This window comes from Epinephelus fuscoguttatus, linkage group LG20, assembly GCF_011397635.1.
Source record: "Epinephelus fuscoguttatus linkage group LG20, E.fuscoguttatus.final_Chr_v1".
NCBI lineage: Eukaryota > Metazoa > Chordata > Actinopteri > Perciformes > Serranidae > Epinephelus > Epinephelus fuscoguttatus.
The window spans coordinates 13,366,890-13,392,446 of NC_064771.1; the positions used below are offsets into that span (position 1 = coordinate 13,366,890).

The 25,557-nt window shown below is 40.9% G+C and overlaps 1 protein-coding gene across 1 annotated transcript in view; it reads left to right on the plus strand.

Moving 5' to 3' along the window:
- The first annotated feature begins 214 nt into the window (after positions 1-214).
- Positions 215-25,557, plus strand: part of snx29 (sorting nexin 29) — a 195,763-nt gene continuing 170,420 nt past the window's right edge. The window contains exons 1-11 of the mRNA XM_049563223.1: positions 215-621; positions 3,128-3,192; positions 5,359-5,411; positions 6,097-6,221; positions 10,697-10,877; positions 11,154-11,224; positions 13,003-13,263; positions 14,931-15,333; positions 17,089-17,201; positions 17,525-17,621; positions 17,786-17,868. Of these exons, the coding sequence (XP_049419180.1) occupies positions 615-621; positions 3,128-3,192; positions 5,359-5,411; positions 6,097-6,221; positions 10,697-10,877; positions 11,154-11,224; positions 13,003-13,263; positions 14,931-15,333; positions 17,089-17,201; positions 17,525-17,621; positions 17,786-17,868 (1,459 nt within the window). The 5' untranslated portion in view covers positions 215-614. The remainder of the gene's footprint in view (positions 622-3,127; positions 3,193-5,358; positions 5,412-6,096; positions 6,222-10,696; positions 10,878-11,153; positions 11,225-13,002; positions 13,264-14,930; positions 15,334-17,088; positions 17,202-17,524; positions 17,622-17,785; positions 17,869-25,557) is intronic.

Here is a 25,557-nt window from a genome sequence, read left to right on the forward strand (position 1 = left end):
CTTTCTTTTTTTTGGGTCATTTCGTATTTCGTTTCTCATTGCCTTCTTCCAATGTTTTTTTTTTTAAGAAATAAAGCCAATTTGCTGAGGTCTCAAAAAGATGAGAGGCTATTTTAGTTTTGTAGTTCCACAACACGTTTACAAAAAAGACTACAACTCCCACAAGGCCTTTCCTATCATATGATAGCTGTGTGTTTTGTCATGTGACCTTGACACCGCTCAGTCAGTACTCGGTTTCCCTTTTCGCAGTGCCACAGGCTCCAAACTGAAAACACTTCAGTCCTCCTCACAACGGACCTCCACATTTTACACGTATGACTTCACGGCTGTGAAAATAAACTCCGGCTCGTGCTCAGTTGAGTTTATCTGCGTGTCAGGCTCCGTACAACTCCTCCATGTCCCACTGTGGTAGACTCACAGCCCCAGCGGCTCCCCGGCAGGCCTCTCTGTTCACCGTGTGAGCATCAGTCCTCACGCCGCGGTTGGGTGGGTCCAGCTCGGCCACAGAGGCAGCATGGGCCCGGTGCATCGCTAGCCTCCGCTCTGAAAGCTATCGCACCGGTGGAAAACAGTTTTAGCTTGGATGTCACTGCTACCGGAGTTTGTCTGTCAGAATGAACGGTGAGTTTTGTTGTGTCATCACTCTCCCACAGAAACACAACATGTCTAATGATGCATGCAAGAGGAGGCTCAGTCACTTGTTAGTGCTCTCTGTGTCCAGACAGTAAGTTGGGGATTTCTGCTGACATGTTAACTGCACTGCAGCCACTTCCCTAATGTTATTATCCAGCAAATGGCCATTATGGTCTGTCAAACATTAGTGAGTTAGTGGATCAAAGAGAAAATGAAAGCATTTCAACAGCAGTCAACTGCAAACTGGAAAACACATGAGAGTTTGCCAAGTTAACATGAGAAGCAGTCATGGTGAGGGTGTAAGCAGCCTTGAGTTTACACAATTGTACTTAGGACAAGCTCATGTAAACATATGGGTGGAGTAAAGTGACTGCTCCTGCTTCCACCCGTCTACAGCTGTTTAGATGCCCTTCAGCAAAGCACATGGCTGGGTTGACAGCTTGTACAAGATTGTCAGAGAACTAAAAAACTCCTGTTTTTACATCTACAAAAATATATAACAATATAATCAGAGAAATCCTTAACAGTAAACATTAAAATACCAGATTGTGTCACTGCAGTTGCTAATATGAATGGATTACTGAATGAGCCTACCAGGCACAGATCCAGTGGCCCAAAGTGTCAGGGGCCCCCCTTGGCCTTCACCTGCAAAATGTCAGTGAAATAGACATGTACCAATCAAGGAAAGACTCAAAATGAACACAAAAAGATGCAAAGGAACTGCAAAGAGGCACAAAATATCTACTGAAAGGGGCAAAAAAAGACACAAAATGACCCAAGAAACCCACAAAATTACTTCAAAGAGACACAAAAAACTACAAAATATGCTTCAGGACTACATAGAGAAGCAAAACAACAACAAAAAAACCCAACACAAAATCTGTGTTTATTGCACCTATGTAGGAGAGGTGGTGGGTCCTTTTGCATATCTGTGCCCAGATCTGTGTTTCTCACAATCTGCCCTTGCTAACATGATGAATTAATCATTTGTCATGTCAATAAAATGTCAGCAAATGGTGAAGCATGTCCATCACTGTGCCCTCAGAGGCTTAAAGCTACTCTTACCTTTCTTGCATTTCACACAGCACTTAGAAAAAACATCCACAACTCCCGCCTCCCTCCAAAGACCTACTCCTCCCCTCCTCCTTTACGTCCTCATTATGTCTGTGATAGACGTAGGGGTTGGCAAGGTAACGTTAGATGCACGTAAGAGGAGGGCGAGTGTAACGTTACAAATGCAATCCCGGAGTTTTAAAACTCAACCAGAGTCAGTGATGACTGATGAGTTTCAGAATAAGGTTACAGTGCTAACGTTAGATAGTAGCGTTAATGTTACTAGTAAGTGGAAACGCACAAGGAAGATAACGTTAATGTTTCAGAGGCTATGCTACAGTAGGCTAACGTTAGCTATTAGCAACTGGATGCTGTGTTGTCATATAATGGCCTACACTGTCAAACACAACCCCCAAGTTTTGAAACTTCTCCGGGGTCAGTGATGACTGATGAGTTTTATAATATAATGTAAACGCTAACGTTAGATAGTACTGGTGACTGGCAACAAACAAGGAAGATAATACAGAGGCTCAGGCAACGTTAGGCAACAGTAGGCTAACTGTTAGCAACTGGATGCTGTGTTGTCATATATAACATTATAGCTTATGTTATATTAGAGGGGGGAAGATGTTAATGCAAGCGGTTACGTCCGTCAGAGGCCTCCACGTGGGGAAGACAGACAGGACGCTTGGCCAATCATTGTATTCGGTCCGAATGCAATGATTGGCCGGAGTTTTCTTAGAACCATATGAGAATGGTATAATTAAGAGTTTTTATCTCTGATGGAATTCACTTACATTTTATCGTGCCATCAGCTTATTAATAGCATTTTAACCTAAACAAAGAAAAGCGTACAATTTCCAGGAAGGTAAGTGTTGCTTTAAGTGATGCCTTCAGATGTCTGACCCACAGTCTATGCTATTTATAATAATATCAAAAAGAGAAAAACAGCAGATCTTCCCAGTGAAGAAGCTGGAACCCCAATTATTTTACCAAAATTGTTTCAGATTGTTTTTCTGTACATTGTTTAACGTAATGTTATTGTAACTTTGTAACAGACTCATCATAGAAGGTCACTATAGACATACTATAACAAAAACAGAGAGGTACATACAACATACCTAAGCAGCCAAATGTATTTATTTATTGGTTTATTTATCAGGGACTCAGTCTGTGTGTTTGTTTATGTGCTGGATTGTAATACAGGTGAGATTTTTCATGCTGTAGTGATTCACAAAAAAAGGTTTCTCCCTTATAAACACACTATGTTCATAATCAGTCTGTGATAGCCACGGCTTTCTTCAGCAGTTCATTTCCTCCCTCTCCTCTCTGGCATGCATAATTAATACAGGAACAAGCAACGACCGGGTAATTGATTTTCTTAATCCACCAACAAACCAAATTTGGGTCATTTCCTGTGTTTGTCTGTTTCCATCTGCAGGCACTCAGCAGAGTGATACAAAGAGACAGAACCTCCTGGAGAGGCTGCTGGATGCTGTCAAACAGGTGAGTCACCCCATGTCTTCACAGTCTGTAACATGGGAGACAACATAGTACCAAACTTTATTGAAAAATCTGCTAGGGCCTTTGCATGGTCAAGAAATCAGCTCACCTCAGAAGCTTGTAATGTTGGGAATAATCTTTATACTGGAACAAGGAAATTATTTAATACTGGTTTGTGGTTTCAGAATACCTTCTAGTTCCTTTATCTACCGTGTACAATTCGAGGAAGTAAAACTGAGTGTTATATATAACTTTTACAAGTTGATCTTTTGATGAATTGAGTGCAAATGTTGTGTGAAGAAGTACTATGCCCAAATAATCAGGCTTGACCTTACTAAACTCCACGTAGTTCCTGTTCAATCCTGACCTGAGCTTGACCCATGGCAGCAGATCTGGGCCAGATCACGATTAAGAACCCAAACTTCCTCGTGAACAATGAATAAATAAACTGAAAACGCTTATTACATGCCAAAGTCAACTGTGATCTTTTAAATGTGGTAACAGACGTTTGTGGCAACACAGTCCATACATTATACGTGCATTACACAGGCTATAAGGTCAGCAATTTAAAAAAAAAACAAAAAAAAACAACTGGTGAGATTCATGCCCGAGGAAATTTTGAGAAATTTCAGCCCACTCAGGTTTGGACAGACACCAACAAGTAGAATTTCAGTGGTTTCAAAAAGTCTGTGAATAGGGAAAGGAATTGATAAGATTTTGTTCTGGTCCTGTTGTTTATCAGTTACCTTGTTGATTCTTGATCAATTTTTTTGTGTGGAAATAAAGTAGGCCTACACAGGTTTTCAACATCAACACAGCTGTTTTATAATCTCTGTGTCTGGACACAGTGTAGCCGTTTGACGAGATTAAAACAGAGGATATTTACCCACGGTAATGGACGTGCTGCTCGGTTGGGAAGCACTAGAGTGCCAAATACATGCCATTCAGCCCATGTTGCGTAGAATGATGATACTTGAAATCTGACATATTACAGACATTACAAGCAGCATTTGTCCATGCTTTGAACTGTTTCTTTCTCTTGGCCTTGACTCCTTATTGTTGCCAGTTTCAAGCAGCATAGACGCATGAGTATAATGTCATCGTTTTGCAGTTCGGAACTGTCCGAAAAACATGTTGGCATTGATATAAGGAATTGATAAGCTCCGAGGCATACAATCTAATGAATTGGACAATGTGTAACCAGTTCTCGGATTCCTATCCCTATTGATGTTTCTTTTTTTTTGTTTTGCTATTGTGCAAGGGAACATATCATTTACTGATGTGGTTTGACAGGATGTCCATACATAGAGGGAAACAAACAGAAAGTAGGGACTATGTGTACAGAAGTGTGGCTGGCCTGTACTATGTATGATATGAACATTTAAAAAAAAAAAAAGAAAACTTGAGCCACTCAGTCAGGGATATCCTCACAAATACAAAGCAACAAACAAACATAATACATACACACAGAGTGGGTAGAGGGTGTACTGTTGGGTATACTTGTCAGTCCATTACAATCCACTACTCTTGAGGTACTCGAGTACGGGGCTTCAGGTTCTGACGAATATTTGAGTCTTATTCTTATTAGAGAACCGTAACCTTTCTAAGTACAATACATTCATCAAATCTGTTATCCACACATCATATTTTGGTGCACAGTCTGACTTCCACATAAGAAGAATAAGTTTGATTGCCGTAGGTAACACAGTCATGTCACCTCGGACAGCGACGAGTGGTTTAAGTTCCCAGTTCTTCTCAAAGGCTTTAGAGAAACACTGATGTACACTCAGTTAAGGTTTTAACAGGAAATGAAAACTGAGATCAGTGCGTGCATCAGAGACATTTTTAACCCTAAAGATTAAAAAGAGCCTGAAGTAACAGAGCCATAAGCTTCCAAATAGAGGCTTCTCATGATGTGTCAATGCAGGCTTTGCTCCTAACTTACCAGCTATTAGCCAAATGATAGGCTGCTAGGTCACATACATCAGTACTGTTTATAAAGAGACTGTGTTTATTCTGTGGCTACTTGAGCGATTTAGGCCCCTTGAAGTCTTAGAAATGTGCTCACTGTGCAGTGTGCACTGGAGTAAAGTTTGAACCTGGCAGGCAAACATTGGAGAAAGAGATATTTCATAGGCGGCTATTATCATTCCCTTCATATCTTTCCAGTGCCAAATCCGCTTTGGAGGAAGAAAGGAGATTGCCACGGACTCAGACAGCAGGTAAGAGAAGCTGCCTGTTACCAGGAAATTCTTAAGTTATATATCTGTGTTTATTTAGCACCCAGGAGGCTGTTTGATTCGTGTGCGTAGTTCCAGGGGACTTGATGGGGTGGTGCTTTAAGCTCTGGTATCTTAACCTTCTGCCTCCTCTGTACAGTGAGCTGGCGATATGCCCAGCTTGAGGATCGATGTCTTTCCTCTACTATGTAATAAATGACCTTATTTTTCGGGGGTTGAGAGCTTTACAATATTTTCCTTAAAATATAAGCAATAAGAATGTGTTTATGACAAAAAGGAAAAATGGGGTATGTATGAAAAATTATGTATCAATCTTGTTTCATTAGAGCTTTATGCTGTCAATATTTCATCAAAATTTCATATCCTGTGCTGCTCAGGTCTTTTTTTTAAGGATTGTAGCTACAGTTTTTAGACACAAGTTACCATTTACTGTCTTGTTGATAAAGGGTTCTTCAGTGGAATTATAAATAATCGTATGATGAAGCATATATTCATATTCAGAAAACATGATCGTGGACTGTTTGGAACCTAGTGGTTCATCTTTTATCCGAAACTCTAAATAATTATACTTCTATCAGGTTTTAAAGTGTGCCCATAAATTTAAGTGGCATATAAACATTTAAGGGGTTCACATACTCCACTAAGTATCTTGTCTTGGTCTCTGCAGGGTGATCTGTCTGTGTGCCCAGTTTGAAGCAGTGCTGCAACATGGTCTGAGGAAGAGCCGAGGTCTGGCTCTCACCGCTGCCGCTCTCAAGCAGGCTGCAGGCTTCAGCTCCAAAACTGAAGCAGGTACGGTGCTTAACTGGCTGCATGGTCTGCTAAACTCGGGTCTAGAGTCAAAAATCAAGGCAGCAACTTGACTTTAGCCTCCAGCCTTTACCTTGGAAAAAGCAGAGCTGGGAATGCTAACCTTGCTACAGGGGAGCTTGGCTTGTTATTTTAAAAGTCATGGAGGATTGGAGGACACAGGTGTGTCACCAGAAAGCTCAGAGCTGTAGGATAACCACATGCACACACATACACACAGACACACAACCTGGCTGTGAGACCAGATGGTTAGACTACAGACAGGCTACAGTTCAAAATTACATGCACAGGAAGGTCTCTGCCTCCCTGTGTCACTCTCCCAGTTGTGCTCACCTGTCTGTCTTTAAACCTCTGTGTCTTTGTGTCTCTCTGTGGTGGGCGGCACACCTGCTGCGGCATGTCACTCATAAAAAGTACATGTTGCCATTATAAATGCATGTTGTGTGCTCGAGCATTATTCAGACACACAGACGTTTGTTTTAAATTCCAGTCGACATCCTAGAGATGCCAAACAGCCTATGGCATGCTGAACCATGGGGAGATGAAATGAGAGCTGGTAAATGCAGAAGACATCTGGGATATTGATGTAATGGTGCAGCCATAAAAAGACAACTTGGCTGAATATTTCATTCAATATAATATAATTAATATAGCTGTTATGAATAGTTGGAATATGCAGATAGATAATATAGCTGTTCTGTATATTATCTATCTGCATATTCCAACTATTCATAACAGCTATATTAATTATAGCTGTTATGCATACTGTATATTATCTATCTGCATATTCCAACTATTCATAACAGCTATAATTAATATAGCTGTTATGAATAGTTGGAATATGCAGATAGATAATATACAGTATGTGATACAGTTGCACAAATAGGTAACCTCCTTTTTCCCTCTTCTTATTTTCAGGCTTCTTTTTTGACATTTAATTGAAATGTTTTGCAAGAAAGGAGTCTTTAGCTGTCTTTATCCCACAAGTTTCTTATTTTTATTTGTTGCTGCTGAGATTAGCGCTCTAATGCAGTTGTTCCCAACCTTATTTGTCGAGATGAATTGAGTACCCCTGCACTGACATCACCCATCATGTTACAAATCTGTGAATTTAAATTAATTTTGAACTGGATATTATTTAACTACTGATGATATCAAAGTTTATATAATAGTGGAGGTTACGATGAAATTTCCATACAGTTGAACTGTCAATGTTTAGGTTGGTTTGGTTAAGTTTGCATTTGTAATTTTACCACATGGTGTGGCAGAAACTGCACGTTTTAATTATGAATCTATTTATTCATTACCTTTTGCTAACTATTTCAACCATTTATTAATTACTTTCGCTTAGTCTCGCCACCAGACAATCAGAGATCTCCGCCTTCTGATAGTCTGGGGACACTCCTTTCTAAAGTGTGTTTAACACACCGGCGAAAACGGCCGGCAACAAAGCAACGCCTCTTGCATTTTTGGAAAGGACACGCCTTCTCGGAAATGTGCGCTCCTCCTTTTCTCGTCCGCAAGGAAACAAACACACAGAGAGCTTGAAAATGGATGCCGAGAGATTTAACTCCGTTTTATCAAACGTGTGCTCATCCGTGTTAGCTGTCCCTGTCAGCTGCAGCCACTGATGCTTTCTAGACATCGTGATTTCCCAAAACTGAATAAATACCACACATAGCAACACAAAACTGCTTTGCTAGCTCAATCATGTTGTAACTAAGATATCCGCTGGAAAAGATATTTTTTAATGGACCGTTTAATGAGTTATTACCTATTACAGACACTGCTAATGGCTAACGGCTAACGGTTAGCCCAGCTAAACGTGCACACAGAAATAGTAATGTTTGTTCAATCATTGTGTTTATAGACTTTACAAACATCGGATTAGTCCAAACGGTGATACAGTGATGTGAAAAATGTGATATATAGGCTATATATGTATAGCTTAAAGCTCTGCTGGTTTTCTACCCGGAAGTATTTGTAAACAACAAGGCGATTCCCTCTATAGTCCGGCCGGACGGATGAGTCATGGCCTTGTAAAAGATTATGTTTGTTTCTTTTAGTTGGTGAGACTGTGTCGCCGCAAACGCGACAAACACCCACTAACTTTGACGGCATTTTCTGCGAGCACGGTGGAGCCATTTTGTACCGCTACACATGTTTCTAGTGGGACTATGTTTACAAGCACAAGAGTTCAGCGAGCCGCCGCAGGACCGCCCTGCAGATTTACTATTGGTTCTGCAACATAGGGAGTTTTTTTAAACTCTGAAATTGTATCCGCCCATCTAAACACAAAATCAGGGAGAAAGTCATCAGTCTTTAGTTAAGCAAAGCGTCTTAAGGCTGAATTGTGAGTCTACTTTTCGCTAGTCCAACCATTTAGTCATTATACTAACTATGTTAGCAATTTTTCTGTTACTTTTTGCAAAATTTCAACCATTTATCTATCAGCCAGTGCCTCTTTCAATAGTGCCACTTTTAGCTATTTCAACAATGTATTTCTTGTAGTAATGTCAACCGCATATTCATTATCCTATTTCAACCATTTATCCATCACTTTTAGCTAACTAACAATTAATTCGTTAGTTTTAGCTAACTATTTTAACCATTTACCCATGTAGCTGACTATTTCAACCATTTATCCATTAGTTTTAGCTAAGAACTTTGACCATTTATCCATTGAGCTATTTCAACCATTAACCCATTACTTTTAGCTAACTATTTCAATTGTTTATCCATTACCTTTAGCTAACTATTTCAATTGTTTACCCGTAAGTTATAGCTAATTATTTTAACCATTTATCCATTTAGCTATTTCAATAATTTAGTCATTAGTTTTAGCTAACTACTTTAACCATTTATCCATACTTTTATTTATGTATTTCAACCATTTATCCATCCGCTTTAGCCAACTATTTTAACCATTTATCTATGTAGCTATGTAACTATTGTAACCGTGTATCCATTTGTTTTAGCTAAGTATTTTTACCATTATCCATTTAGCTAACTATTTCAATAATTTCGTCATTAGTGTTAGCTAACTATTTTAACCATTTATCCATTACTTTAAGTATTTCAACCACTAATCATTCACTTTAGCTAACTATTGTAACGATTGTCCATTTAGCTAACTATTTCGAACATTTAACCATTGGTTTTAGCTAACCATTTATCCATTTGTTTTAGCTAAGTATTTTAACCATTTATCAATTTGTTTTAGCTAACTAACCATTTATCCATTAGTTTTAGCAAATCATTTTAACCATTTATCCATTACTTTTATCTATGTATTTCAACCATTTATCCATTCGCTTTAGCCAACTATTTTAACCATTTATCCATTACTTCAAGCTAACTACTATTTTTTAGTCTATTTCTCCATTACATTTTGTTAACTATATTGCTTTTAGGTATTAATGTAAATTTTCCATTACTTCTTTTTGCAGCCATTCATCTGCTAACATTACTTTTTATTTTTATATTATATCATATATTTATATAGTTTATAATTTATTCAGCTAACTGTTTTTTATTGCTTCTCTGCTTGCTGACTATTTTTCATACACTGAGTTGCCACTTGTGCTGTAGGTGTTGTAGTTCATTCAATATATGGACACATAAATCGAACTGTAATTTCTATTTTTATCAAATTATGAGCTGCAGAAGTACCCCTAGGGGTAAAGTGCCCCTGACTGGGAGTCTCTGCTGTATCTACATGAGCAAATGAACAGTATGAGAAGCTTAAAGATTCAGTTTTATTTGCAGCCATCAGAGCTTATAAAGATATTACAGACATTAGTTTCACATTATACTAAATTGTTTCTACTGTGTCCTATTTAGTAACCTCATGGCTATTAATTCCAGATGGAGGGAAAATGCATGACTTCTGTAATGGCTACCACGTCATAACCATTAGCATTTCTGACGTTTTCCTGTATTTCACAGTCAATTAGCAGAAAGGATTGTGGCTGAACTCATGGATTTGGAGCTCCCTAATGAAGTCAAGCCCTCTGACAAAGCCAGAAATAGCAGCCATAATTTTAACACATTGTTCTGAGGTTATATGCTAATCGTATGCATTACACTCATTCCTATTAATTACCACACCTCAGAAAACTTTACATTGAAATAGACCCACATAAGTTTTTTGTCTTTTATCTGTGTTATGTGTTAAAGAAAAGAATAAAATTGTTTGTGTTGTGGAGAGGTGACAGTTGGGAGGTGAGGTTGGTGCTGTCTGAAAGAAGGTGTGGATATTTGTTAATGAGACAATGTGCTGACTCTCAAGACTCTTGAGCTGTTTTTGCCACTGCTTCGCTGACCTGCTGAACCTCCTGTGTAACTCAAGAACAGTTGTTTTTCCACAAATGAGGTAGAACTGATTCTCTCCTTCTTTGTCTCTTTTCTACTTCCTCTCTTTCTCTTCTTCCTTGCTCTTTTTATCCCCCCACCAGAGCTGACTTTCTGGTTCTACGTGAAGGAACATCTGAACCGCCATGAGCTCCAGCGGTTCTACTCTCTACGTCACATCTCCTCAGAGCTGGGCCGAGGTCGTGCCTGGCTGCGCTGCGCTCTCAACGAGCACTCACTGGAGCGCTACCTGCACACACTGCTGGCTGACCGCCCACGCCTGGGGTAAGTACATTGTATGTGTGTGCGTGTGTGGCTTCTGTATGATTTCTTTTTTACTTTCACAACACTTTCAAAAACATTTCCAGTTTCATAAAACAAAGCTAATTAAATGTATGCATATCACTGTGATCTTGCATGCATGCTCTTTTCATACATTACACTGAAACTCCAGAACCCATTCACCTCCACAGTTATGCTCTTACATCTGCTCAGGTATGCAGGGCTTTCTTCTCTTTGTCTTGATAAGAGATATTACTTCACCTCTTCTCTGTCTTCTAGAACTTACTATGAAGAGTGGGCTTTTATTCTTGATGAAGAGAGAGCAAGTATGCTCCCCACCATGGCTGCAGGTGAGTTTTTGTTTTAATGTTGCAGGCAATATAGTGCTACTAGAATGAGTCCTAAACCCGGAAATGAGTTGGCATTTTAGCATTCCCGGTTCTCTTGTCTTGAGGTCAGTGTTTTTTTTGTTTTTTTTTTAAATGGATTTTTGGTTTAATGCCTGGAATAAGGCCTGTGGTTACCACAAGCTGAAGAGACTTTCACGTTTTGTTCTACAACATAAAATATGTCAGTAAATACCCCACTTGTGAATTATAAAGTTTTTAGGTGCCTTAAAAAAGGCTATTGCTAACACGTGGCTAAATGAGACTACAGAGGACTATGTTATCATGCTAAACACGGCTTTACAGGTGTGGTAGCGACATTGAGTCATGCAGCTGAAGTAGTTTGTATAATGCCTAACATTAGTGTTTTACTTCTGGCAATTGCATTTGTGCTTCAAAAATTCCATAAGTGTTGTTCATTTATAAAGATTATCTTGCTGAACAAAACAAGTATGCAAGGATGATAAACTTGTGTTTGCTACAGAGCTTATTTTCTGCAATAATACAAAAATCCAGTGGAAAAATCACATTGTCTTTTTGACGAGGGAACCAGGGCAATGCTAACTTTGGCTTCAGCCTGCAAGAAAATGTCAGCCCTGCAGCACTCTATTATGGATAAACCAGACTGTAGCAGGGACATGCTAGTGCTGTAGCTAAATGTTAGCATTATTGTAATTTGAAATGCCACCCGAAGAGAAGTGAACACCTTTTAACATGCTAACTTTGCATGTTATGCTAACATAGCATGCTAATACGGTTAGCAGTTAGTGTTGTGTTCTAATGTTAGTGTAGTGTAACTGTAGCATAAACATAGCATGATATCATGGTAATTTTAGCATACTGAAATGCATTCAGTTGGCATAAAATGTTGCAGTTAATTTGTTAGCACTTAGCATGCATTTTAGCAGTAAGTTTAAAAGGCCCAGTGTGAAGGTTTAAAGGGAATCCATGGCAGAAATGGTATATAATATTTATAACTATGTCTTTATTATATTATAATCATCTTAAAATAAAAGTCTGTGTTTTCACTACATTAGAATGAGCCATTTTCTCTCCTATGAAGTCTGCCATGTTGTTTCTACCGTAGCCCAGAACAGACAAATCAAACACTGGCTCTAGGTAGGGCCACTCGCATTTTTTGTGTCAACCACTATAGTTCTCCTACATGCTTCAGTTCTGCAACCTCACCGCTAGATGCCACTTAGTCCTACACACTAGACCTTTTAATGGATTCATGTCTGGCCAGTGTACATAGGGTCGTGTCCCCATGTTTTATCCATACAGAAATTGAATCTTGTGGTGTGTAATAAGCATTACAGCCTCACTTTCAGTCTCATGGAAATTTAAACATGCTTCACACAAACGGAGCTGCTGCAAAAGCAGTAAATTCACTGACTTTGCACTTTACTTGTTTAGTATGACTAGATATGGTGGGACTTAAAGTCCTAACCCTATTAGTGTTAATGGCTGTGCTCTTACTGTTGAACTATTGATGAGTGCAACTCAGATGAGGACAAACTCTAAAATATTAAGAATATAGACCACTGATCTCATGCCAGAGCTTTTCCTCTGTTCATACACAAGCAGATAGCCTGAGTTCATCTTAGGTTGCCCAGTCTAACTGTGTGCTCCCAGAACAGCTTACAGAGCACTCTGCAGAAGTTCAAAAGCTTTATATGATTTAACTAGACTGATCTGTAATACATTGCATATTGCCTCTCTCTTTCTGCTGCGTCGTTCAGGTCTGAACTCCATCCTGTTTGCCATCAACATCGACAACACTGACCTGAACGGCGGGGTGATGCAAAGAGGAGGCTCCTCTATGTCCCACCTCCTTAAGGAATCAACGCAGGGAATCGGCAGCCTGTGGAAAGAGTCGACTCAGGGGGTCAGCAGCCTGCTGCGAGAGATCAGCACTGCCACGGCTGTGGTGCCCGGGTTTACTCCTAGAGTGGACGGAGCCTCAGACCCGCTACCTGTCCTGCCACGTAGCAGCTCTGCTGGTAGGAAACAGCAGTCTTTAGTATAGACTTGTTTGTTTTGCTGCAACACACACACACACACACACACACACACACACACACACACACACACAAAATAATTCATAATACAATAGCCATGCAAGAACTACCAAGTAGCATCATTTTTTACCTTTTTTCTCTCACAGATTACATAATTTAGCAGTTTTTGAAATTTATACACCAGCTGCACTGGCATAAGGAAGTTACGACAGGCCCCAGTGAACGCTATAATGATAGGCCAAAGTGCACAATAGTTACTAGTCTTGAAGCAAAAACACACACCCACACCACCCACCCACCCACATACACCATTAGACATACCAACATTGTGTTTGATTGAGTTACTTACTGCTTTCTCTTCCTGTTTTTTTCCTCTCTTGTCTTTTCATATTCCTGCTTTTATGCTTTGCTATGCTTGTTGATGTGCTCAGCAGACAGATCTGTCAGTCTTGACAGATTTTGTGCCTAAACTAGCTACCGTATATAGTAGCATTTCATTGCATGATGAAAGAGGGTCTTGACATTGGACAACATACTTAACAATCGTCATAGCTCATTTGTTTATGGCAAAAATACCAAAGAAAATAAGATAATATTCATTTAATTGAAAGTTTTTTTAATAGTTTATGTATAGTTTTTACAGCTATATATATATATAACAAATGGCACAATTTTTTTAATTTAGTTTGAGTTCCTTTTTGAACACAGATGTATTTCCAAGGTGGCCATCTAAATCACTTACAAGAGCCCACTCTCTGCTCTCTCTATGGGCCCCCTCATCCCGCGGGCCCCAGTGCAACTGCACTGCCTGCGCAGCCTATATTTATGCCCCTGACCAGCAGCAAAAATCAAACATTTCCTCAGAACTTTGCTGACGCCGACTATTTCAGTGTATTGTTCAGTGTAAGGTGTTTCTGTTATTTTGTCCACCCCTTGATGGACACATAATATATTTCAGTATTACAGCATATTTAGTCCTAGAAATAGAAAAAAGTGTTTACGTCACAGAAATGATCACAGAAGCAGCACAAACAGTAAAACAACATAAGGTTCAGTCGGAGCATGTGTAATGAATGCACTGGTAGAACAAATCTAGTGGATGCAACACAAGACGTCTGCAGCAAAGTGCTGCGGCGGTGATGAAATCCCCCGTGAAATGAGTAAACCCCTAGAATGTCAGTTCCTTGTTTGACCTCATTTAGCTGTCTGGCCCGGTCCAACCCATCAGGGAACTTACACCGTTTTCTCTCCCTCTGCTCAGTGGGATGAACAAGCTTTTAAATTTTAACTGTGTGGTGCTAAAACTTTTCACTGGAGTGAATGTAAATGAAATTCTAAGCTGGAGTGCAAGCTCCTCAAAGTGGGAACCCATTCAGATTATTCACTGGCTGAAGACTCGCTAATGCACAGCCAGGCTTTTTGGCTCTGAAAAAGAAGAGAGTTGAACCACAGATAGTCTTATTAGACATGCACTTTTAAAGGCTTAATTGAAATAAACTTAAGATGCTGATGTCACCAGTACTAAACTTTGCTGGATGAACATTTGGAGGCAGCTAGTCTAGACAGGTGAAATGCACTGACTTCATTTTCACTTTGTACAAGGTTGAAATTGAGGTTTTGTTCACTTCTTTTTCATCTCTCCTCCTCAGACTCAGGACTGAGGAAAGAGCGCCGGAGGAAAAAGAAAATCACCAACATCATTTCCTTTGATGACGATTTGGACGGAGGTGCGGAGGATGAGGAGGAGGGAGAGGACGACTCCCAGAAGATAGGCGCAATGAGGAAGAGCCACACTGCTCCTGCTCAGAGCAGTGTAGAGGAAGGCGTAGATCCTTTGGAGCCGGCCTTCTCCGAGTCGCCTGCCCAGAATGGCCTGGCTGAGCCGGGCATAGTCAGCTGGGTGGGGTCCCCCCATCCTTCTCGCACTCCACCAACTACTACACCTCCTCTGCCTGACAGTAAGAGTATAGACAACGAGGAGGAGGAAGAAGAGGAGGAGATGTACAAACCCAGAGCACAAACCCAGGAGGAGGAGAGGGGCAGCGCTGATCAGTGAGTCAGATGACTTCAGTTGAATGTCAGGTTATAAAAAGTAGGAAGAGAAATATTTGCCATTTTTGATTTATTTTACAAAAGTCAATATGGGCTCGGGGCAAAGTACCCTGGGAGGCTGTTCATTAAGTGCAGGTGACATTAAATAGGAGACCATAAAAAATACGGTTAATTAAAAAGTGCTCATATTTCATTTCACACTGTTTTTATTCTGCTACTGATAAACTTTTTTTTATTGCTTTTCATTTATGGAAAGATCCCACATACATAAAAAAGTAAACATGAAAAGATCTGCATTGCCCTGTCTCCTCAAAACCTGTTTGTTCCTGTGACATGGATACACTGGGTATGTCATTGCTCAGAATTTTGATAATAAGTTTGTAACATTTCCCCAAAATGTACAATGTCAGGACAAAGCTGCACAGGAATGATCTTCATTTATTGCTCCACATTTTTTCCAGCATGGTTTGACAATTATTTGCACCTAATTTTGGGGGTTTCCCCCTGTTTTATCTGTTGAGTTTTCAAATTACAGGCTGCTGGAGGTGATTAGTAGAATCCAAAAATTAGTTTCCTCCAGGTGTCTTTAGTCAGACAATAGATGCATGCACAACCTGCAGAGGCACAAAATCAACCAACATTATGAAAAGGGTTGCATTACTTTGAGGTTCAGTTAAATTATCCCCAAAAAGGACCAAAAGTCCTGAAAAATAAGAGTAAAGGACAAAACAATGCTATGAAGTTTTTAAAATTTCTCACGCTGCAGCAGCAAAGTGTGTCTTCATCGTAATGATTACATTTTTTCTACAGCTGGGGGTTGTGTTCATGTGTTTAATGTGGCAAGACATTTTTTGTAACATGGGTCAACATGTCACAGGAGTCACAGGACGCTGTTTACTGATTGACTGCGGGTATTCTCTGGCCGCTGTTTGCCGCAGAATTAAATGGTTGCGGCTTGCTTAACTCGGAGCGACCACTGGAGCATTTTGTAGGCCATACATGGCAGCATTTTGCTGCTGCTTGGTGTGTTTTCAGCATTACTTTGGTCCTGACATTTGTTGATTACACAAGAAAGACTTTCCCAGCAAGGCACGGCGGAGAGAGAGATATGAGGCAAAGATGCTGTGTGAGGTGACAGGGACAGGTGCATTCCCAGAAGTTAGTTACTGTGGTTTTTGCCTCACTGATTTGGCCCGTTGACAGCAGTTTCAGAGTGACTGTGACACATAGTCAATGTACTTAAGCTACAGACACACAGACATGAGTCCAGCGTGAATAAATTTCCATAAAACTGCTCAGATCCTAAAAAAAATGCTCTTTATAACTCCACAAAGTGCCTGAAAATTATCAGCTTTTTAAGTTTTCTTCTGGAACAAAGTAATTCAGTGACACTCATGTGCATATCTGTGGGCACACTGCACAAAGGAGCTCCTAATAGCTAATTCGGCATACTTTTAATGATGCTAGTTTGCTAAAATGTAAACAAAATAAGCCTTAAAAACTGGGCTCAAATTGTAGCCCACAGCGTAACTCACTGAAACCATAGTAACACTGTTTCCTGTTTACATCCCCTAAAACGGGATTGGGAGGCAAAGTTGTCTTGATTTCTTTCTGAGGGGAGACTCAAAGTGTCAGACTTTGAAAATCCCTGGAATAGACTACAAAATGTGTTGTGCAGCTGACCCTGGGAGTGAAATGTAGTCATTGCTCTGTAAAAAAGCCAAACTGACTGAGATTGAAACTGTCTTGTTTCAGGGTGGTGGTCGGCAGCCTGTCCAGTGTGTCCACGTGGAGCCCTCTACAGGTGATGACTGACCACAGCAGCTCGGACATCCTCATTCCTGTGAACCCTGCAGACTCACAGCCAGGTACCGTAGTCCTGAAAACATCAAACAAAAGCTGCAGACTTAATTCAGGATCATGCAACTTCACTGAAGTCAGAAGCGCATTTAATGCTCTCTGTTCCCAGATTAGTATATTTCTTGACAGCCTTTAGTTGACATTGCTGCACTGATCCCCAAACCAGCGCTCTAAGAGTTCTTTCCCTGTTAAAGACTCTCCTGTTTTTATGTTTTTGCTGCTGACACCAGCTGCTTATGGCTTCAGTGTAGGGGTCAGATGTTTATCAGATGAATTCTCGGGACTTTCTCTGTAAGTCTATACCTTCACTTTCACTTCTGTTTTGTTTCAGTGAGCTCTGTGGAAGACACAGCTGCATTTCCTGCTCAGTGCGAGTCAACAGGCCCGGTGGGAAACTGTGAGAGCAGCAGATCGCCTTTAACATTTAAGTAAGCTGCTGTCATTTCAGGCGGGACTGATGTGCTGCAGTTTAGTTGCTATCAAAATATTCATCAGGTTTAGTCACAAGACTAAACAGGCAAATCAAGTCTGTGTGCCTTTGTGCTGCAGCTTCAGCTTTCTTCACAAAGATGAATTATGAAATGTGTTGCAGTATGGAGTCCAGTCCACCGACGCAGTCTGCTCCACTCTCCAGTGTGCTGCCAACATCTGGTCTGCCAGAGTCCATGACAGTGGGTGAGTATTGCTACTTTTTCTTCCTGTCTGACTCTTACTATTTTCACTCTCTCCTGCTCTTCTAGTTGGGTTTGTTCTCAAACCGGTTCAGTGTTATGAATCATCACTTTATAGCACATGTGAGCAAGCACTGACAGACGAACAGCGCCTTTGAACGGGACGTCAATCAAAGCTGTTAAATCACTTGAACTGCAAAGAATTATGTTGTTGGTATCATTACAATCACTGACTGCTTTGGAGTTCGTTACACTCTGAGGTTAGATTGTCTTCTGATAAAACCTGCAGACTGCAGTTACTTTGCACATTTCTGCTCAGCAAGCAGCAAACAGTGCACAGAAAACAGGTTAAGTGTAGGGCCTGATACAGTAAAATTTTCACTTGGTGGAACTCCTTAATTTCTTTGCACATCTGAGGATAAATGATTTACATAAGATATGACAGCACAAATCACAAGTGTTGAATCACCAAGCTTCTCTTGAGGCTTTATAGGACGACAATCTAATCTCAGAGTGTTTTCCAAAGAAGTTTTGTGATGGTAATGAATCCTGTGGAAGTCCTGACATGTCTTTGTCTGGAAATCTCACCACCAGCTGTCGTCTGCGGCAAATTAAATCAGACTCGCTGATTAGTATTTTCAAACCTTGTTGTGTTTCTGTGCGGTTAAAGTGATCTAATTTCTTCGAGTGCCAAGAGATTGTTCAGTTCCATATTATTTCCATCATGGCAAATGGTCCACCAGGTGGCACTGTTGGTCCAGTGTACACACACATTACAGTCTAAACACACTCGTCTGCTCCCCTCAAAGGATTTTGCTTGAGAGAAAAAATGGGAGAGTGTGACACAAAGTCAGATTGTGTGAATGCCTGGTGTATACATCAGCTATGTGATTTAAGCTGTGGATAAAACACAGTTGATGAGCACTTAAAGGTGTGTGTGACTCAGCACATGCAGGTTTTGCTCTGGCCTGGAGTGTGGGTAGTGTTTTGCTTGGTGCCCTGGAGCTAATTGGACCACAAGATGCTCACACTGATGCAGTTTGATTCCTTGGATTCTGTGTGTGTGTGTGTGTGTGTGTGTGTGTGTGTGTGTGTGTGTGTGTGTGTGTGTGTGTGTGTGTGTGTGAGGGGGTTGAGGGAGGGAAAGTGATGGAGAACCAGGGTAGGAAAGGTGAGTGGAGCTACCTGTAAGCGCCTTCGTCCAATCTATTAGCCCTCGCTAAGAGGAGGTCGCAGCGCCACAGAGAGAGCTGGCGAAAAAAATCTCTGCTGTAAAGGCAGAGAAAACGGTCCTCTACATACGGAGCTCCACGAGGCCGTAGAAAGATGTAAAACAGCAAATCACAGTCACTGAGCTTTTAGTTAAAAGTCGCCCTCACACACTGTAACATTACTGTAATGTCAGTTTTTTGTGTCAGTCCCCCGGAATCAAAGAGCAGAGAGCTCCTCTCCAGACTCACTGACATCCAACAGTCTCACAGGAAAAAAAAAACATCGCCACAGAGGCAGAGATACCAATTTTTTACGCCTACTGTCGGCTCAATAGACCAGAATGCAATGCAGCCAAAACAGATTTTGCATTTTGACTAAAAGACCGTGACTTCTTCTCGACTGGAAAAACCTCTCTCTCTCTTTCGCTGGTGGTGTTGCTTTTGCTCTCCCCGCCTACTCTTGTAACCCAAAGCAACAAGTACAGGCGCCTTTCTCGAGAGGTTGTGCAAAGTCGTTGTGGGAAAATGTAGGAAACCACTGAGGAAGAAGAAGATGAGGCAGGTTGAAGGATAGTAACTTGGAGAACAATTCTTGGAAAGCACTAAGTTTATTTAAATATCTCATCGTAGATTTTGCCTTTAAGCAGTTTAAACTTAATTTGCATTGGTCTAATCTGAAGCTTAACTTATTTCTTACCACTTCTATCTTCATAAAGGCCACGTTAAAGGGGCACTCCACGAATTGTGCATATGAAGTTCAGGTTACTCACCAGGAAGAGTACTACTCAGCCTGTGAAAACAGTTGTATAATTTCATCTGTAGCTGTGGGGAGGCCTTTCCAAACTTTAGAAAAAATATCCCCGATGATGTCATTGTGATGTCATGAGGGTCATCTCAGCTTGAGACTTGAAATGACAGCTTGAAATGTTAACAGAACTCTACACTTAATCTGAATGTGAAGGGTTTGGAAGAAGTTGGTTGTTTGGAAGCACTGGAGACATAATAAAAGATGCTAATGAGATGCATTGTGGGAAATGTTTTTGCTTCTTGACACATGTTAAGGACTAAACGTCTTAGTATCTAGTACGGGTGGGGGGAAAAAGAATTTACTTAAGTTTTGCAAGTTTCCTTTTTATGGTTCTTTTAACTAGTCTTTTAACGATTGAATCAATGTAAGTAAAATTGGGAGGTGTAAAGAATTGGTCTTTTATATCGTAGTAATCTACAAAACCAAGTTTGGCACCATATCTGTTTCAAGAAAAACAAAGCGGATATGAGAAAGCAGACAATGGCAGACAGTCCATGGACATGGACCTTAAGCTGCTTGAATAAAAATTCAATGAAATGAAAGTTCAGTGTTGATATTCAGGCAGTCACACACAAATAAATCAATGTTTGGGAAAAACTGCAAGCTTGATGAACAGGAAAGCTAGATGTAGCAGTTTATGTTTACTTCCAAATGTATTTTTTCCCATTGTATTGTACATGTAATGTACATTATATTAAGTAAGTAAAGTTTATTTAATATAGCACCTTTTACAGAGCAAGGTCACAAAGTGCTTCATAGGAATAAAATAATAAAATGATTACAAATAAGACCATAAAAACATTAGTTTAATTACCACTTTTCCATAGAGTTCTAATGCTGCTGAAATAACAGCCAGAGAGATTGACTGGCACCTGTTGTTTTTGGAAATATATCTCATTATGTAAAGTCTCTAGAAGTGTATTATTCAACTTTTCCCATGGGAGTGTTAAAAAAGGGAACAAAAATCGCAAATAAATTGTAATATTGAATCGCAGTACTTAAAAAATTGCAATACATATTGAATCGGCACCCAAGTATTAGGATAGTATCAACTCGGGAGATAAGCATTATCATCCCAGCTCTCATGTCTGGACCTCTGCTGATTCGATTTTGACCATTCTTTTTGTTGCAGCTCCTTAGCTCACAATGTCGGTTGATTGGTTTGCAGTTCCACAAAAACTTTCCCACCTTTGGCAGAAAGTTTTTGCCCCAAGAGGCTGAAATTTGGCACAGAGGTCAAGTATGTGTGTGTGAAGGTGGGTGTTTGTGTTCATGCCAGTTGGCTTAAAGGGTGGGTGGCCATTTGGCAAACATGGGCAACATGTGGACGCGTGCATACATGGTCGCAGCAAATGCATATTTGCACTGGTTTAAAAATCCGACTCTTGTCAGTTGATAAAACGTCCGCAGACAATACAAAAAAGCTTGAGCATGTTGATTCATTCAGGAATCAGAATGAGCAGTTGATTGGCTCACATCCTGATGCAAGAGAATAATAAGACCTTCTATGAATAGAAAAATTTGCAATGTATCATTACAGTGTGTGTATGTTTAGTGCTAAAGAATACTAAAAACAGCTAATGACAGTGTTTGCCCTTTTCATGATTAAGGCTTTGTGAAACACACACACACACCCCCACACACACACACACACACACACCCACCCACACACACACACACACACCCACACACACACACACACACAGATGATTGCAAAGCATGCTGGATTTTAAAGATATGTGTGAAACTGAGAGGAAGTAATGGTGTTGAGAGGAAGAAGAGTGTCGTGCAAGCTGTCCCTCACCGATTGCCACCCTGCCGGCCTAACAGCGTGTGAGGCCAAGCCGTCCATTGATTGGAGAGTATGGAGTCTATAATTCACAAGGCACCTCGATTACATGGCCAAGCTCTCTGCTAATGCATCTATTATTGGAACAATTGAGTAAGCGCGCAGGTTCCGGTGGAGACAGACCGACAGACACACACACACACACTCGTCCCATTAAAGGTGTCTTTTATACACACGAGGACAAAGTTGCTCGCACGTGTATTTCCCCTCACACTCACACTTGTGCTGTAATTTGACCACATTCCCCTGCGAGGCCGGAGGGGCGTCTAGGTCCACTGAAGTCCCTAATGGCTTGTCTGTGGCACCCGCTGTGAACGCGTGGTCGGACGTAAGGTCACATTTATTCCTGGCCTGCTGATGTGGAGAGTGGAGCCGTGGAGATAATAGACTTCCTCTTTTCTCCTCTGCTCTCTGTTGCACTCTTCATCACACTCCTCCTCTTCTTCCTTCTCCTCCCCCCAACCTGGCACTTAGCTCAGGGCTGGTGGAGACCTACTTGTGTCTGGGGCTACGTTGACACCCTACATTAGTTATGAGAATAGAAGTTGTGGTCTCTGCATGTTGTGTGTGTGTGTGAGTGCGTGTGTGTGATGGTGGAATGCACAGTGCAGGGAAGATTAACTCCTTGTCTCATGGTTGTTATTTTTGGAAGTCCTGGTAACAGCCTAGTTAGAGGCTTTGAAACCTTCATGTGCACCTCCAAGCGTAACTACGGAGATGACTCACTGTACCACCACACAGCCCGGCCCAAATCTGTCCTTTACATCAGGATGGAGATTAACATCAGCCAGCAGCTGACTGCTAGCAGACTTTGGCTGTAGCTGATACAGTTCAGCTGACTGTTGCTTTAAGGCTGGAAAAGATACTGAGGATTTCTAGACTGGAGTTGCTGCTGTCTTGTACTAAATTTGACCAGGCTCCACAGCGAAAAAATGACACTTACTACCGCAGCTTTTATCATCGTATTCATTGTTAATTAACATGTTAGTACAATACTTTTTTCTTACATAGTGATCCCAGAATTGTCAACGTTTAGGCTTGTTCTTATTTTAGCCATCAGCGTGTCTGTTGGTCCACCACTTTGGTCCAGACTGAAATGGATTGCCATGAAATTTTGTGCAGACATTCACAGCCGCTGGACGATGAAGCCTAAGAATTTGGTGATCCCCATCCTGCGCCACCAGGAGGCTGAAGTTTTCACAAATCCTGTGAAATATATGGGGCTGTACCCGACTCAGAGTTTTGTCAGTTAGATTTGGCTGTTCAATACAAATATTTGACTATTTGTTACAGCCTCTCTAAACCAGTGGTTCCCAACAGGTGGGTCATGGTCTTAAAGTGGGTCATGAGTCCATGCTGAATGGACAGCAAGTGACTCGCAAACATGTCAAGTTTCTAAAAAAGGCACTTTATGTGGAAGTACGGTGAATTTCTGGAGTGTAGCTTTTTTTGTCAAGTGCTATTTCCTGCTGTAAAATAAATGACTAATGGACAGCTACTTGACAGAGACAGCAATCTATCTCGACGACATGGCCAAACGCAAATATGACGCTAAATATATTAAACTTTGGACCTTGAACTAATGACAAAGAAGAGATCTGGACTCCATGGCTGGACCAGTTGCGAACCACTGTTCTAAACAAACCAAGGCACTACAAGAAACCGAACATACCAAAAAGATCACCACAGACAGGGGTTGGAGATCTCAGCCAAACCAAACAAAAGATGGGGCTGGGCCAACCATTGTGTTGGCCGTCGCACCCAGCTCATCCCCCAAACCACCAAATTGAAACTATACCAAACCACACAAAATTCAGAAACTAAATTATCGGCAATCTCCAACCCACACTAAAATAACAAACAACAAACCCCAATAAGTTGCATTGTGCTGAGAAACATGGCAGGAAGAAAAACCACCCCCCCACGACTGCTGTGCTGCTGCGGGCGTGTGTGTGTGTGTCTCCCACACTCTGCCCCTCAGCTCCCTTTTATTCTAGCCTGCCAATTTCTCTCAGGTGCAGCGCTACTGCTGAAGGAGTGAGACAAGTAGTGTGGAGTCAGAGAGAGAAAGACAGAAAGCAAAACAAGAAGTACACCCAGTGGTGCATAATACAAGATATACAGGGCCACACGTAACATAGACGATCATGCAAGGCTTTACTGAACTGCTGGATTTTTGAATGGGGTTCCACTTGATGTTCAGGGTGGTAGTGACGTTTACATAATATGATAAATAAGCCAAGTTAGCCCTCTGAGCTAATGCATACTAACTATTAGGACCCCCTCAAAAACGAGATGATGCGTCTCAAGGGGTTTATCCTACCCTACAATAAATTTCTTCTATGCTAACGATAAATTTTTGCCGACACTAGATACCAAACAGAAGCCAGAAACGGTATCGTATTAAGTTGTGTGAGCTGTAAATTCACCACTTCTAAGCAGAAGGCAGCTGATAATGTTGTCTCTGAGCCTGACTGGGCAAAGCTTGTCTTCCTCCGGGATGCTTCTTTTGTCTCACTCAGACTCACCCTGGGTCTGGGTCCACGTCCAACCGAAATTTTGTGCAGACATTCATGGTTCCCACATGATATCTCGTAATGACTTTGGTGGTCCCCTTTCTCGACCTCCAGCGCTTTTATGAGGTCTTTCAGTGAAATGTCTCGACTACTTTCGGAGGGATTGCCATGACATTTGTTACACACATTCATGTGCCCTTCAGGTTCAATTTTAATAACTTTGGTAATCCCGTAAGCTTTCCTCGAGGTCAACATTTTAATTTGGAATTAGACTGCTGATGCCTCGTAAAGACACCTTGAGAAAAAAAATGAACTCTTTATGGACTTTCCAGAGTTTAAGTACTCAGCATTTCTTTTTTTCAAGATGGAAAAGCAGCATTTAATATCATCACATGATGCAATAACTCTCCATACAGATAGGAATGCTGCACATTATGGGCATTGTCAAGAAAACATAATTCAATCAATAGATGACTGAACAAGCCGTCTGTAGAGACACGATTTTAATTTATTGTTTGCGGACATTCCATTATTCTTTAAAACAGCTGATCTACAGCATCAGCTTATTTCACCCACGTTCAAGTCAGAGTACTTTACAAAATATGAGCTCAGTAATCATAACGGCTTTAGAGAAATGTCAGAATCCATTACTCCGGAAATTGTTTTGGGTGACAGCTTTGTAACATGAACAATTTTGAGATATTGTTTAATATTTTATTTTGCTGTAGTCAGGGAGGAGCTGCCATTATATCAGAGATGGGCGAGAGTAACAGCCCATAATATGTTATTAAGGGCAAACATCAGCTGAATATATCAGTGGATTCATAAAAGGGCTATGGCTGATAACTGTCCTGAGTGGTTGAAATTGGCACTCTAACTCATTGTGTATGGTTGAGCCATAAAGCTGAGGTACTGGTCCAATGTGCTATCTGATATGGAGAAAAAAAAATTGGATTTGGAACTGGAGATAAGGGACCTTCTGTCCCACATCCTGGGCCAACCAGGCAGATATGTAACATCAAAAATAAAGGGTTGTACTAAAATCTTACTTATGCTATGAGGAAGAACATTTTACTGTCTTATGTCTTTGGACTGTGGGAGGAAGCTGGAGTACCCTGAGAAAACCCACGCTGACACGGGGAAACATGCAAACTCCACACAGAAGTGTCGCCTACATGTGGAATATGCTGATGTAATTTGGATTTTAGGAGTGCTCTTAAGGCATGTATACAGTGCTTTCAGATTTTGGATCACAACTGGGGTTTTACCACAGTTTGCGAGACACTGCCTCTTGCCTGTTTACAGTCAG